The sequence below is a fragment of the Bos javanicus genome, chromosome 28, assembly GCF_032452875.1.
Source record: "Bos javanicus breed banteng chromosome 28, ARS-OSU_banteng_1.0, whole genome shotgun sequence".
Taxonomy (NCBI): domain Eukaryota; kingdom Metazoa; phylum Chordata; class Mammalia; order Artiodactyla; family Bovidae; genus Bos; species Bos javanicus.
In genome coordinates, this window is record NC_083895.1 from 11,902,922 (window position 1) to 11,918,585 (window position 15,664).

General features: G+C 40.7%; 1 protein-coding gene across 7 annotated transcripts in view; it reads left to right on the forward strand.

The window, feature by feature from the left end:
- RYR2 (ryanodine receptor 2) overlaps positions 1-15,664 on the forward strand; it is an 830,734-nt gene that overhangs the window by 755,810 nt on the left and 59,260 nt on the right. For all 7 annotated transcript variants that reach the window (XM_061404941.1, XM_061404935.1, XM_061404936.1 and 4 more), the window contains 4 exons: positions 689-817; positions 8,647-8,751; positions 11,565-11,646; positions 14,141-15,438. In XM_061404941.1, the coding sequence (XP_061260925.1) occupies positions 689-817; positions 8,647-8,751; positions 11,565-11,646; positions 14,141-15,438 (1,614 nt within the window). The remainder of the gene's footprint in view (positions 1-688; positions 818-8,646; positions 8,752-11,564; positions 11,647-14,140; positions 15,439-15,664) is intronic.

A 15,664-nucleotide genomic window follows, 5' to 3' on the forward strand; every position in this document is an offset into this window, starting at 1 on the left:
TAAAGCAAATATATCAAGAAGCTTTGCTGAAATGTATCTGTAACTTTCAAAATCATATCTCAAAACCTGAATGTGGTTTACATGGTAGCCCAAATTATATTATTCATTTAGGCAACTAAAATTCCTTTAAAATGTGAGCCATTGTTGAAAACATCCTGTTTGGACAGATCGATCATATTTAGATGTTTATTTACAATTGTTGTCAGTATTTATAAGGAATCCAGCCGGTTTCTTACAGGGCCTTTATACAAGTCAGGAACATTCTGAAATTCTCATTAAAGAAATGTTACTGGCTTTACTGGAGAAAAAGTAGACTAGATGTTTATATTCTATGATTTGTCTAATTTCTATGTTCACATAGTAATATTTAAATACTCTATGGATAAATATGCATTAGTGTTATGAATCCTTATGTTTCTGAATTTCAAGGTCATCAGAGACAAAAAGTCATCTTTAAAGCTAAGTTTTCTGCTTATTTTCTCTCCAGATGTTATTTATATCTAGGGAGGATTTGCCATATTTTATGTTTAGGAAAATCATTGAAAATAGTGTTTATTTCACAGATATTTTTGTTTGCTTCCAATCTGTTATTTAAAATGATTTCCTTTAAAGAGTCCAAAACTGGACAGGTCTTTGATAGCTTCAGAATATTCCTTAATCCTAAATCCTATCATCTCTTTTTTTTCAGGAATCAATTAGTGATTTCTATTGGTATTACTCTGGAAAAGATGTCATTGATGAACAAGGACAAAGGAATTTCTCCAAAGCTATTCAAGTGGCAAAACAAGTCTTTAACACTCTTACAGAGTATATTCAGGTAAACTTTTAAACATTTCTGTTATTTGAAAAAGAATGAGAAAAGAGAGTCAACTGGTTAGCATTAAATTCCTTGGAAAAAAATGCAGCATGCCTATTTTCCTGCTGTCATCCACATTTTCTAATGACGCCTTCTGTAGAATCTTAGCCAATGGGTCATTTAAAATCAGATGTGAAGTTATATGGAATGAACTTGCCTTACCACTTTTAGGATTGAGATATCATGAGATACCAAGGCATGAGCCATGAGGTTGAATGTGTCGTATCTCCAATACCTAGTGTATATATTAAGCACTCAATAAATATTGATGAAGAAGGAGAGAGAAGTGAAGGAGAAAGGGCAGAACTTTAAACCACTTTTTATAGTATTCTTGTGAAAATGAGGAGGGAGTTTTTTAGAAGCCTTACAAAAAGGAAAAAAGCATTTAAAAACTTCACTGTAATGTGTGTGTGTGTTGTCAACTGAAAAAAAAAAATATTGCACCATCTAAAAGTTGGAAGTTGTGTTTTATTTGGTGGACTTACTTAGGACTTAATCCCAGGAGCAGCCTCTCAGCTCTGGGCAACTGTTCTAAAAGGTAAGGGAGGAGCCAGGATATGCAGGTTTTTGCAATAAATAAATAAGTAGTCAGAACATCAAAAGATTACAATTAAAGAAAACCAGACATCTGAAGTTAGTGAATTTTGTGCGTTTCTATATATGGGAAGATGCAAGAGTCCGGGCTCCCTGAAATCATTCCTTTGATACGCACCTTAACTCTCAGGGCCTGGATCCTGCTTTTCTCCATCCTGAATCCCCTCAGGTACACTGTTTGGGTGGCTGCAGTGGTTGCTGGGCTGATGGCGACAGCATCCTTTGTTTAATTAAATGGCAGGCTGCATTCTTTGTCCATGCAGTATGTGTGTGTGTACACATATGTGTGTATATGTAAATATATTATATGGCAATACAATGTGATAATTATAGGTAAAATTTTCAAGTCCCATGAATAATATACATTTTTTACATTGATTTGCTTTATATTCTTCTTGGGGTAGACTTCTAGTTTTGATCTACAGATTCTTAAAAGAGTTTATAAAATTCTTCTTTCTTCAGCAAGCAAAACTTTGCCATTTTCTAGAAGACTTGTGTCCATGGCTAATATTACTCTGACTCCATCACTGTGATTGAAGTGTCATGTACAAAAATAAAATAGGAGGAAGAAACTTACAGTTTCTTTTGTCAGACAAAACATAGTCTTAAGGGGGAAAAGGTTAAGTAAAAATAACAGATTGTGTCTCCAAAGCCTGGCATACTTGCAGGTATCTGTAGAATGACTGAATGAGAGAACTCTTCATGGCCAAGTGAAGCCACCAGGGCTGAGTGGTGCAGAGGAAAGGTGGAAGCATGGCTACTCCTTACCTCCCCTAGGTTCACTCTCTTCTCTGTATTCATACCTTGGAAGGATCTCACTTTTTCTCTTTTTCCCTTGGGTGGGGAAGAGGATTCTTATTTTAGCATTTCAAAATGGGAAAGCCACACTTGATAATTCGTATAACTTTTCTTTATTCAAACACAAGTGAAGTTTTAAATCCAGTCCAGACCACTCATGTACCTATTTCCTTATCTCCTTGGCTTCCATTATTGCCTTAATATTCTCATCAGTGTCTAGAAAGAGAGCAATACCACGTTTGGTGTGAACTGTCCTGATTAAATAATAAGATTGATTGATCTTATTGATTGACATTCACAAGCAAGTGAATTTTATAGAAACAGCAAATGGCTTCTTAAAAGAACTAAAACATAAATACCACCATAGCCTTCACTAGACAGACCTTTGTTGGCAAAGTAATGTCTCTGCTTTTGAATATGCTATCTAGGTTGGTCATAACTTTCCTTCCAAGGAGTAAGCATCTTTTAATTTCATGGCTGCAATCACCATCTGCAGTGATTTTGGGGCCCCAGAAAATAAAGTCTGACACTGTTTCCACTGTTTCCCCATCTATTTCTCATCAAGTGATGGGACCAGATGCCATGATCTTCGTTTTCTAAATGTTGAGCTTTAAGCCAACTTTTTCATTCTCCTCTTTCACTTTCATCAACAGGCTTTTTAGTTCCTCTTCACTTTCTGCCATAAGGGTGGTGTCATCCGTATATCTGAGGTTATTGATATTTCTCCCAGCAATCTTGATTCCAGCTTGTGCTTCTTCCAGCCCAACATTTCTCGTGATGGACTCTGCATATAAGTTAAATAAGCAGGGTGACATACTCCTTTCCCAATTTGGAACAAGTCTGTTGTTCCGTGTCCAGTTCTAACTGTTGCTTCCTGACCTGCATACAGGTTTCACAAGAGGTGGGTCAGGTGGTCTGGTATTCCCATCTCTTTCAGCATTTTCCACAGTTTATTGTGATCCACACAGTCAAAGGCTTTGGCATAGTCAATAAAGCAGAAAGAGATGTTTTTCTGGAACTCTTTTGCTTTTTTGATGATCCAGCAGATATTGGCAATTTGATCTTTGGTTCCTCTGCCTTTTCATAATACAGGGTGAGCATCTGGAAATTCACAGTTCACGTACTGTTGAAGCCTGGCTGCTTTGCAGCGTGTGAGATGAGTGCAATTGGGCATTCTTTAGCATTGCCTTTCTTTGGGATTCAAATGAAAACTGGACTTTTCCAGTCCTGCAGTCACTGCTAAGGTTTCCAAATTTGCTGACATATTGAGTGCAGCACTTTCACAGCATCATTTTTTAGGATTTAGCTCAGCTGGAATTCCATCACCTCCACTAGCTTTGTTCATGGTGATGCTTCCTAAGGCCCAGTTGACTTCGCATTCCAGGATGTCTGGCTCTAGGTGAGTGATAACACCATCATGATAATCTGTGTCATGAAGATCCTTTTTGTATAGTTCTGTGTATTATTGCCCCCTATTCTTAATATTTTCTGCTTCTGTTTGGTCCATACCATTTCTGTCATTTATTGTGCCCATCTTTGCATGAAATATTCCCTTGGTATGTCTAATTTTCTTGAAGAGATCTCTAGTCTTCCCATTCTATTTTTTTCCCTCTATTTCTTTGCACTGATCACTGAGGAAGGCTTTCTTATCTCTCCTTGCTATTCTTTGGAACTCTGAATTCAAATGGGTATGTCTTTCTTTTTTTCCTTTGCCTTTAGCTTCTCTTCTTTTCTCAGCTATTTGTAAGGCCTTGTCAACAACCATTTTGCCTTTTTGCATTTCTTTTTCTTGGGTATGGTTTTGATCACTGCCTCCTGGTACAATGTCACAAAACTCCATCCATAATTTTTCAGGCACTCTGTCTATCAGATCTAACCCCTTGAATCTATTTGTCACATTCAATGTATAATCATAAGGAATTTGATTTAGGTCATACCTGAATGGTCTAGTGGTTTTCCCTACTTTCTTCAATTTAAGTCTGAATTTGGCACTAAGGAGTTCATGATCTGAGCCATAGTCAGCTCCTGGTCTGGTTTTTGCTAACTCTCTATAGCTTCTCCATCTTTGGCTGTGAAGAATAAGACCAGTCTGACTTTGGTATTGACCATCTGGTGATGTCCATGTGTAGAGTCTTCTCTTGTGTTGTTGGAAGAGGTGTTTGCTATGACCAGTGCGTTCTCTTGGCAAAACTCTTATGTTTTGCCCTACTTCATTCTGTACTCCAAGGCCAAATTTGCCTGTTACTCCAGGTGTTTATGGAGTTCCTATTTTTTCATTCCAGTCCCCTATAATGAAAAGGACATCTTTTTTGGGTGTTAGTTCTAGAAGCTTTTGTAGGTTTGCATAGAACCATTCAACTTCAACTTAAGCTTCTTCAGCATTTTGTGTATATATATATATAATATGTGTATATATGCATATATGTGCATGTGTATATATGTACATATGTATGTATGTATATATGTACACGTGTGCATATGTGTATGTACATGTGTGCGTGTGTATATGCGTATACCTGTATATATGTACATATGCACATATGCATTTATGTATATATGTACATATATGTATATATTTACATATAGATACATACGTACATGCATATATATATACACACACACACACTCTTTCATATTCTTTTCCATTATGATTTAATACAGTATATTGAACATGGTGTCCTGTGCTATATAGTGGGACCTTGTTGTTGATCCATTCTCTATATAATAGTAGCAAGGATTTTATGTTACAGGCATTGAATAAATGAGGGGGTCTGGTTTTCCATTAGTATGTCATTTCCATAGATACTGGGCATATAGCTCAAAGTCCACAGTCCGGCCCAAGATGGAGTCCTGCTTTCAAGATACAGCCTGTTCTGTTTCCTCCTTCAGGAAAGCCAGCTGACTGAGAAGATGTCAGACTAATTTCTCAAAGTAACCATCTTATTGTGGTCAGGATGACAGGTTCTTTTATAGAATCAGAAAGAGAGAAAGAAACAATGAGGAACTAAAGTCAAAAGGTAGAATAGAGAGGGAGAGGCAGTGAGGAAGGAAAGTAAAAGGGTCTTCAGTCTTGGGCAACATCTCCAGGAAGGTTCAGCCTTTGAAAGGGATGTGCTAATCTCTTCCATTCAGAGGTAGGTGGTGTCACACTATCTCTTTTTGAGTTGAACAAAGGCATTTTACTTTACAGTCAGGCAGAGGGTCAGGAGAAGGCAATGGCACCCCACTCCAGTCCTCTTGGCTGGAAAATCCCATTAGGCGGAGGAGCCTGGTAGGCTGCAGTCCATGGGGTCGCTAAGAGTCAGACACGACTGAGCGATTTCACTTTCACTTTTCACTTTCATGCATTGGAGAAGGAAATGGCAACCCACTCCAGTGTTCTTGCCTAGAGAATCCCAGGGACAGGGGAGCCTGGTGGGCTGCCGTCTCTGGGGTCGCACAGAGTCGGACACGACTGAAGCGACGCAGCAGCAGCAGCAGCAGCAGCAGAGGGTCAGGGTCCCTTAAGGCAGGCCATTATGCATGATAGTAATAACAAAAGCAACAAAAAGCAAGTCAAAGAAACAGTTCCAACATGGAGTCAGAATTGGCTTCTTCTCTACAGCAAGCGCACAGGGCACATTGCCAACAAGGGACCACAGTGAAATCCTGAGAATCTGTTGCTTTGACGCAGAAGCCAGACAGGACTGATGTACACTGTAAAACCAGTTTGGCCAGGTACACTGAACGTGTTAACCTCTAAGTGAAGTGATCCCTTCTCCCCCCATCTCTTCAAACTTGCTCTGTAGCCCATTTCTTTACCCCTCTTTGAATGGATCTTGTGCACCAGCCACTCTCAGATAAATAAAATTCCTTCAGTCACTTTGTCACAAGAATTGTCTCACTTCAGTCATTGTATGGTGACACTATCACTTAACTCTTACCCAATTTAAAACTCCCCCTCAAAGAAACACTTCCCCTCATGCCTGATTTTGTGCTGAAAAGGCCTTGTGGGCTGAGGGTGGAGGGCAAGGAGTAGGCTCTGGGCTTCTCTGCCTTCTCTCCAAGGGGTGTCTGTTCCTCCTCCTCCCCCTGCGAGCCAGCCTAGGCCTCCTCGGGGTTGGAGCTGTGAAGAGGAAGAGTAAGGAGAGGGAGGTTTTCCTCTAGGCACGTGGAATTCAGGACTGCACTGTGGCCTGGCCACCCGGGTGGCGTATTATATTCTTCCTCTGATGAGGGGGCTTGGCTCTCCTACTGCTTCCAGTGCCTGGAAAGGTGTCTTTTCCCTTCCAGTTTCAAATTATTCCACAATCTTTGTGCATCTGGTGGCCCCCATCCACCTCTGAAAATCACATTACCCTTTGAGACAGTTTGCTTGGCAATATTTCAAAGTCCTTTTGGACAGAATAGCTCCCACTTAAGAAATCAATTTTTTGTTACTTTCCATCTTTTACACTTTCTAATACCAGGCTGTTACCCAAAAACTAGGTTCTTCTCTTGATGGATGTTGAGCTAATAGATACAACCAAAGATTGGAGGAAGGAAGGATTTATTATTACTTGCAGCAAGTAAGGAGAACACTAGGGTTCTTTCCCAAAGTAGTGTCTCTCCAAACAGCAAAATTGGGAAAGTTTTAAGCTAAGGGTACATGCATATTCATGAAGAGGCTTCAGCAGTGAAGAATTCGGACAGGGGTTGACAGAGTCCAAGTTTAGTTGACTGGAGTCAGGAGGGATGTCATCATTCTGTCCCCCACCTGGGTGAGGGCCTTAGCTCCTGCAAAACTCAAGGACTGTATCAGATTATGTACCTCCTTTGAGGAGGAACTAAAACTCTGTTTTCACTGCACTATTGTTTGACTGCCCTTTCTCTATTCCTCAGTTCCTTTGTTTCCCTAAGATCATTGATTACTGAGATCTATCCAAGGGCAAGCACTGTGACCAGGCTGAGATCACAAAAATGGCTCAGGCCAAAATGGCTTCTCTTATGTCAAAAAGCTGCCCAACTTCAGAAGACAGAAGTCACGCACTCCTGATGGCTCTCTTGAGGCCTCCTCTCTCTCTCCATGTAAAGGAAGGCAAGGGTAGCCCGGTCCTCACCCACCGCTGCAGGGGTGGAGGTTGGAGAGCACTTTGCAAAGTCTGTCCCTTTTCAACTTCAACACCTTTATGTCTTAAGGCTAGAAAGATCTATTTAGTTTCCTTTCACAGGTACTGAATCTAGCACCTTACTTTTGAAATATGAAGATGCTTGGCACTTACTGTCTTTGTTACTGAACCAAATTAGGGTCTGGTTGTCTGTGTGCAATAAAGCCAATCTGCTGACACCTGGTGCTGGTGAAGGAGAGTGCAGCTTTTATTGCAGGCACCAAATAAGGAGTCCACGACAGCTAGAACTTAAAAGGCCTGAAGTCCCTGAAGGCTTTCTGGTAAAGCTTTAGAAAGACAGGATGAGGGAGGGGTCTTGTGGGGTGTGTGATCGGCTCATGGACAGGTTGAGAGAGGGGACTTATGGGGTGTGTGATCAACTCATGGACAGGTTGTGAGAGGGAGCTTGTGGAGTCTGTGATCAGCTCATAGACGTTCTTCTGATTGGCTAGTGGTGAGGTCACTGGGAGTCAACATCATCAACCTGTCTGGGTCTACATTTTGGTGGGCAGTATATAGTTAACTTCACCCACCTGGTAGGAGTTTCAGTCTCTGCCAAACAGCTCAGAGGACATGGCTCAGAATATTATCTGTTGTCCTTGAGAAGGAACTAAAGGTCTTTGACTTTGTTTAATGGCTAAAGTATTATTATTTTGTCTTGCCTGTTTTCCTTTCCTTCTGCATTTTTCCCCTTCTTTGATTAAATTTATTGTTTGACTAAAGTTTTCCTACAGATAAAAGGAAGGCCGAGGACTTGAGTGGAGGTCTGTTTTGTGAGGGCCCCATAGGGTCCTCGGAGAAGGCAATGGCAACCTACTCTAGTACTGTTGCGTGGAAAATCCCATGGGCAGAGGAGCCTGGAAGGCTGCAGTCCATGGGGTCGCTAAGAGTCGGACACGACTGAGCGACTTCACTTTCACTTTTCACTGTCATACATTGAAGAAGGAAATGGCAACCCACTCCAGTACTCTTGCCTGGAGAATCCCAGGAACGGGGGAGCCTGGTGGGCTGCTGTCTATGGGGTTGCACAGAGTCGGACACGACTGAAGCAATTTAGCAGCAGCAGCAGCAGCATAGGGTCCTGGCTCAGTTATATCTTTTATCCTCAGCTCTAGGTCCTTAAGTGAAGCTTCCATTTTGACATCTTGTCAGTATCTTCAATGCAGTCCTCTCTTCCAGTCACTTGTTGCTAAAGTAAAATCTATTATTGTAAAGTTTAATTTGGCAGTTAATTTATCAGGAATGACTGTTGTTTGTCTGTTTCTGGCCCAGGGTCCTTGCACTGGCAACCAGCAGAGTTTGGCTCACAGCAGGCTCTGGGATGCTGTGGTGGGTTTTCTTCATGTATTTGCCCACATGCAGATGAAGCTGTCTCAGGTAAAGTCACTGTCCTCTGTCAGCCTAGGTGAGACACTGTACACTGTGATCATTGGCAAATTAAACACACTTTCCTGTGTCAGAATGTTATCTTTTTTAGATGACTTCTTTATAAATCTTTTACATGACTTTTTTTTTAATCCTTTTTTTTAATAAAAGAATTTTATGCAAACTGACAATAGGTGGGAGCCGTTATTCAAATTTGAGAATAAAAGATAAAGGAATTGACTATAATGGAGAAATAAAACAGTATAGTCACCAAACACTGTATATTTTACAATCCTTCATAGACCCACATTTCAATGATTACTCGCTGGAATTTTCTTCATCCATACATATAATTGGAAGAGGATTGTAATCTGCTGCAAATCCCTCGTTAAGGAGAGACAGTTTTCTTATAGGGTCATAAACAAGCATTTGTTCTCAAAAGATGACATTCACCAATTAACCCGACATTTAACTTCGAAAGTCAAAGAGAAAAAAATAGCAGTACAGTTAGGCAAATGACGAAGAAACAGATTTTTCACCATGCTTAATATTAATCTGGGAGCACATCTTGGAAACATGAGCATGCTGTTTTCTCACCCCTGTATTGCATGTGGAGTCAGAGATACATGAATAGAAAAACTCTAAATATGAATCTTGAGTAAATATGTCCCTTTGATGCAGGGAATTTTACTGGGATGTCCTGAGATCTGACATATCTGTTGAGTGTGGATATCTGTCAGGTGTCAAGAGAGGAGAGAATGCTAGATTAAAGTCAAAGGACTACCTGTCCAGCCCCCACAATTTCATTTATGTGTCCATCTCTTCCTTGAGTCTCCTTGCCTCCAGCAAAGTGAGGAAACTCACACCTCCACCCTGCCCTCCAAGCTGGAAAATATTGTCAAATAGAGCCAGGCACAGGTTAAAGTGGCAAGAACAGATTTAATCAGTGATAACTGTCACTGTAGGGAGGAAAATCTAGTGTGAGCTGAACTCAACTTGGACTTGTACAGAGATGATGGGAGGAGGAGGGGATGATCAGGGCTCAGGGAAGAGAAAAATTATAAAAGGCTGGTCAGTGTAAACGTGATGGGCCAGCTGTGTCTGCTAGCTGGCAAGTATTGACATTAGGATTCTACCTCCTACAGAGCCTGGGAGACAGACTCTAGCATCCTCAGGTGTTGGCTGGAACAAATAATAAATTTTTTTGGCAGCCTTGAGTTTTCTCAGGCAAGCACCCTAAGAGGGGTTGAGGTCTTCCTAGTGAAGTAGCTTTGAGCTGTTAGAAACCATGTCGTGTTTTGTTCTCTTTTTTTTTTTTTTTAAACTGAAGTGTAGTTGATTTGCTGATGAGACAGATAGCATCATTGACTCAGTGGACTTGAATTTGAACAAACTCCTGGAGATAGTGAAGGATAGGGGAATCTGGCATGCTACAGTCCATGGGGTCATAAAGAGTTGGACACAATGTAGCGATTGAGCAACAACAAATCGTTGGTTTTCAGTGTTGTATCAATCTCTGCTATACAGTAAAATGACTCAGTTATATACATATGGACATTCTTTTTTTAGTATTCTTTTTCATTATGGTTTATCACAGAATATTGAATATAGTTCCCTGTGCTACATACGAGAATCTTATTTATCCATCCTATAGTTTGCATCTGCTAATCCCATCTCCCAGTTGTTCAAGGCTTTATAAACCAAGATTAAAGCCTACTTGGGAAGAGGGCCCAGAGGAGTTGGCTAGTTTGGTCAAGGAGAGAATCTTTGTCAGTATCTGGTTATTGGTAACTTCTACCAAATAAGGAAATATCATGATTGTTTCATCTAATTGCTAGTGACATTTTAGTAAGTAAAGAAAATCAACATGAACCAAATTTATCACAAGAGAGTTCTTATTTGGATGTATTTCCATCATTTTATTAACATCTAGCAGTGCTACCTAACAGTTGTTCATAGTTTATAGACCTAGTTGAGGTACCAACTATTTAGAAAGAAATACATCTCATCCTTCATACAGTGTTGAAATTTGGCTTCCTGTGTAGAAAAATTCATGTGAGTAAAACAATACCTTGTGGGTGTGTGTGTGCATATATATATATAGGTATATGTATATTTTTTTTTGAAAAAAGTATAGTTTTAAAATAAAAAACTCTGGTGATGCATGGGGTTATAATGCAGATATCAATATTCCATGTTTTCAGGCAATGAATCTAAGCATAGTGATGTTTATACACAACATATCTATATAAAATTTTTTGTTTCATGGTGAAAAATCAAAGACAAAAAACCCAGAAAATTTTAAACAGAGAAATACCCAAGAGCTTAATCAAGTTGGTAAATAAGATACTTGTGTGCATTTTTTGGCTAGATTTATGTCAGGTAAGTTTATCTCATATCACTGTCATGCCTGTGTTTTCCAGAATAAGTTAGTTTTACAACGTGTATAGCATCTCAGTGTAGTAAGTTAGAAAGAAGAAAAGACAAGTCTAGTGTTTTCAAGGAGAAGAAAGATGCCCAGGGTTCTTGCCTACCTGACCCGAGGGTCTCCACCATTGTTTAGCTCTTCCATACTCTTGTTAGATTTATTCATTGTCCTTACGAATACTTTAAAACATATGAGTTGAAATCAACAGTAAATACTCTTTGATTCTGAAGTGTGTATTTTTAATAAGCTGCAGATTTTTATTTGGCTTCTTTTTAGCTGTATAATGCTGTAAAGTCTGCTATTGGTAGAAAGGTATTCTTTTTGTGAGAATAAGTATGACATTCTTGCTGTGTAATTTTCTCATGTTATCTCAAATGCACTGTGTTAATACTTTCAGGACTCCAGTCAAATTGAGCTACTGAAAGAACTGATGGATCTTCAGAAGGACATGGTGGTCATGTTGCTGTCCATGTTGGAAGGTAGTTTTGATTTACATCTTCAAATCCCCATTATTCTTTGAAGGATTCCATATATGCTTGCTCTGGGAGTCAGCCTGCTGCAAAGGATAAAATATCAGTGCCCAAATGGGACAGATACCTCAGACTTATTGCTGGCTTGACTACTCTTTTCTCAAGTTAGTTTTTTTTTTTTTTTAATTAAAAAAAAAAAATCCTGCCCATCTCAGGTCACAAAGCTATGGAGTGAAACCAGTAGTACTTCATTTTATAGTGGTATTTTTCATTTCACAGTGATACCTTAAAGGGTATGCTCTTCAGAGAGTACCTTAAAGAGGGTTTTGTTTGTTGTCATTTTGTTTGTTTGTAAGCAGTAGGGATTACCGATGTTTGGGGACACTCCAAATGCGTAAATTGCTGCTTTGAGCTGACTGCCTTATAGCTCCTGTGGGTCCTTACATTTCTGCAGCTGGAGAAGGCAGTAGAGAGCACCCCACCCACCAAGGCTCGTGGCAGCCTAAGTTCTCCCCACTCCATGCCTCTTTCTTGGGTTTTCATTCTCTCTCTTTCCACCTTATTTTCCTTTGCTACTGTGTTTTCTTTCTATCTCAGGCAGTAAATATAGTGGGTAAGAGATTAGGTTCTGAGATCCGCCACCAGCACCCACATCTCACTTTCTGACCCAGGCAGCGTGACCCTGACATGAGTAACGTCTCCGTTTCTCACGTCCCTCCTCTATGAGACGGAGCTCAGAACAGCTTCTGCGAGCATTGTGTGAAACCATGTGAATGTGACCAGAGCCACTGCAGAATGTTTGCTATTATGTTCCCTATCCTTTTTTTCTTAAGTCCTTCTAATTTCTCTCTCTCACTTAGTCTGCCCTGCATTAGCTAATTAAGGTAGTAGACACACCTTGCTCCAGGACTTTAAAGATGCAGTGTTTGCTTGAAACCCTTAGTTGGCAGCCACTCTGTATTCTCCAACCACAGATCCTTTTCCCAGGACCTCAATTCAAGTTTTAGTCTAAATAGTAGCAACACAGACATAATAACTGAAGGAATAATGAATTAAAATTAACCTCGTTTAAGTACTTTTTCATCTGAATACCAGGTTTGTGAATTGGATAGTATCATTATCACTCTTTTGTAAATAGTGCAGAGAGGCTAAGAAATCTGCCCAGGTTGCTGTGCCAGCAGATGGTGGGATCTGGATTCAAACCCCAACAGCATGGCTCCTGAGCCAATGCCTTTTTTTTTTTTTTTGGCTGTACTAGGTCTTCATTGCTGCCTGTGAGCTTTCTCTAATTGGGGTGAGTGGGGGCTACTCTCAAGTTGAAGGGCTCAGGCTTCTCATTGTGGGGGCTTCTCTCATTGCCGAGCATGGGCTTTAGGTGTACCACTTCAGTAATTGTGGCCTATGGGCTTAGCTGCCCCAAGGCATGTGGGATCTTCCTGGGCCAGGGATCAAACCCGTGTTCCCTTCATTAGCAGGCAGAATCTTAACCACTGGACCACCAGGAAAGCCCTTGGGCCCATGCTCTTAACTCTGGTGTTTACTGCCTCACAGATGAACTCCACAAACCCATCATCATGTATCTTTATTCTGATGCCCGTCTTTGTGTTACATATCACATTCTGTTCAAGGAATGATGACTCTATAATTTAGGGTAATATCTCATTTTCTCAGGCTTATTCATAATATGCCATTTTCCAGCTATAAACATTCTGAACCATGAAGAAATGTAAGGAGATCTTTTACATTTTACATCAGAAAGAACATCTAATTTGCCCTCAGTGGTTCTGTTTGAAGTCCTGGCCCTAGCTCTCGATAATCATGTTATAGCATACACTTTAATTTAACCTTGCTAAACACAGTTTCCTCAATATTAAAATCATAATTAATAATAAAAAGTACCTGTCTCACAGGTATTTTCAGGTATGAACATGAAATTAGGTGTAATGTCTGTGAGCAGTGATTTTTTATCCCCAAAGGGCTAGGCAAACACTCATTTTTTTATTAATATGAGACTGGATTTCCGTTTCAGGCTTTTGGATAATATAAACGTCTGCCTTTTTTCTTTTTCTTAAAAAATCCTAAAGCGTGTTGCTTCTAGGATCAATTAAAGGGAAAAAATGTCAGCCTTTCATCACATATTGTTTTACATGCATTAGTCTAATTACTTTGTAAATATGCTTTTGCATGTGTTCATGTAATCACTTTCTAAAATTAGAGTTTACAAGTAATTATCCATCTTTTCCTTCACACATTGGAAGAGAAAAGAGCTATCTTTGATTCAGATGTCATATAAGATTTATATTGTTATTTTCTCTATAGGCACTTTTATTTAAGACATTTTAAGATGTTTACTATTTACCTGCTCAAGTTAGAAGCAACTTACTCAGTTGGACCAGGGTACAACAACTGAGCACACACTCAACGTACATTGGCTCCTATCTGCCATCAACACTGGTTTTATTGGGAATGTTCATTTTGAGCCAATGCAATTCTTTATCCCCAGGCAATGTTGTTAATGGCACCATTGGCAAACAGATGGTTGATATGCTCGTGGAATCTTCCAACAACGTGGAGATGATTCTCAAGTTTTTTGACATGTTCTTAAAGCTCAAGGACTTGACGTCTTCTGATACCTTCAAAGAGTATGACCCCGATGGTAAGGGAGTTATTTCCAAGAGGGACTTTCACAAAGCCATGGAGAGCCATAAACACTACACCCAGTCCGAGACTGAGTTTCTCCTGTCCTGTGCAGAGACAGATGAAAATGAAACCCTGGACTATGAAGAATTTGTCAAACGGTTCCACGAGCCTGCCAAGGACATTGGCTTCAATGTGGCAGTGCTTCTGACAAACCTCTCCGAACACATGCCCAATGACACCCGGCTGCAGACTTTTCTGGAATTGGCCGAGAGCGTGCTCAATTACTTCCAGCCCTTCCTGGGCCGCATCGAGATCATGGGCAGTGCCAAGCGCATCGAGAGGGTGTATTTTGAAATCAGTGAGTCCAGCCGAACCCAGTGGGAAAAGCCCCAGGTCAAGGAATCCAAAAGGCAATTTATATTTGACGTGGTCAATGAAGGAGGGGAGAAAGAGAAGATGGAGCTCTTCGTGAACTTCTGCGAGGATACCATCTTTGAGATGCAACTGGCGGCTCAGATTTCAGAGTCAGATCTGAATGAGAGGTCAGCGAATAAAGAGGAGAGTGAGAAGGAGAAGCCGGAGGAGCAGGGTCCGAGGATGGGTTTCTTTTCCATCATGACGGTCAAGTCCGCCCTGTTTGCCCTCAGGTACAATATCTTGACCCTTATGCGGATGCTCAGCCTGAAAAGCTTGAAGAAGCAGATGAAGAAGGTGAAGAAGATGACAGTGAAGGACATGATCACAGCCTTCTTTACATCCTACTGGAGTATTTTGATGAGCCTCCTGCACTTTGTAGCCAGCGTTTTCAGAGGCTTCTCTCGCATCATCGGCAGCCTCCTGCTGGGAGGAAGCCTGGTCGAAGGTGCGAAGAAGATCAAAGTGGCGGAGCTCTTGGCCAACATGCCAGACCCCACACAAGATGAGGTTCGAGGAGACGGGGAGGAGGGGGAGAGGAAAACCCTGGAAGGGGCCCTGCCCTCTGAAGACCTGACGGACTTGAAGGAACTGTCAGAGGAGAGTGACCTGCTTTCCGATATCTTTGGCTTGGACCTGAAGCGAGAAGGAGGGCAGTACAAACTGATTCCTCACAATCCCAATGCTGGCCTGAGTGACCTCATGAGCAACCCCGTCCCCATCCCAGAGGTGCAAGAAAAGTTCCAGGTAACTTACCTCCAATCACAGCAGCTCTCTGGACTTCAGGTGGGCATGATAACTTGACATCAGCTGTTTTACTTGTGCCAGAGTGGTATTCAGTAGATGACCTGCCAAAGAGTAATGGCTTTTTAGTAGGCAGAGCCAGCCGGCTTTTTGAAGGTCCTTTACAAATTATTTCATTAAACTATGAAGGTACAAACTCTGGGACTCACTCTCAAGATATTAGGCAGTT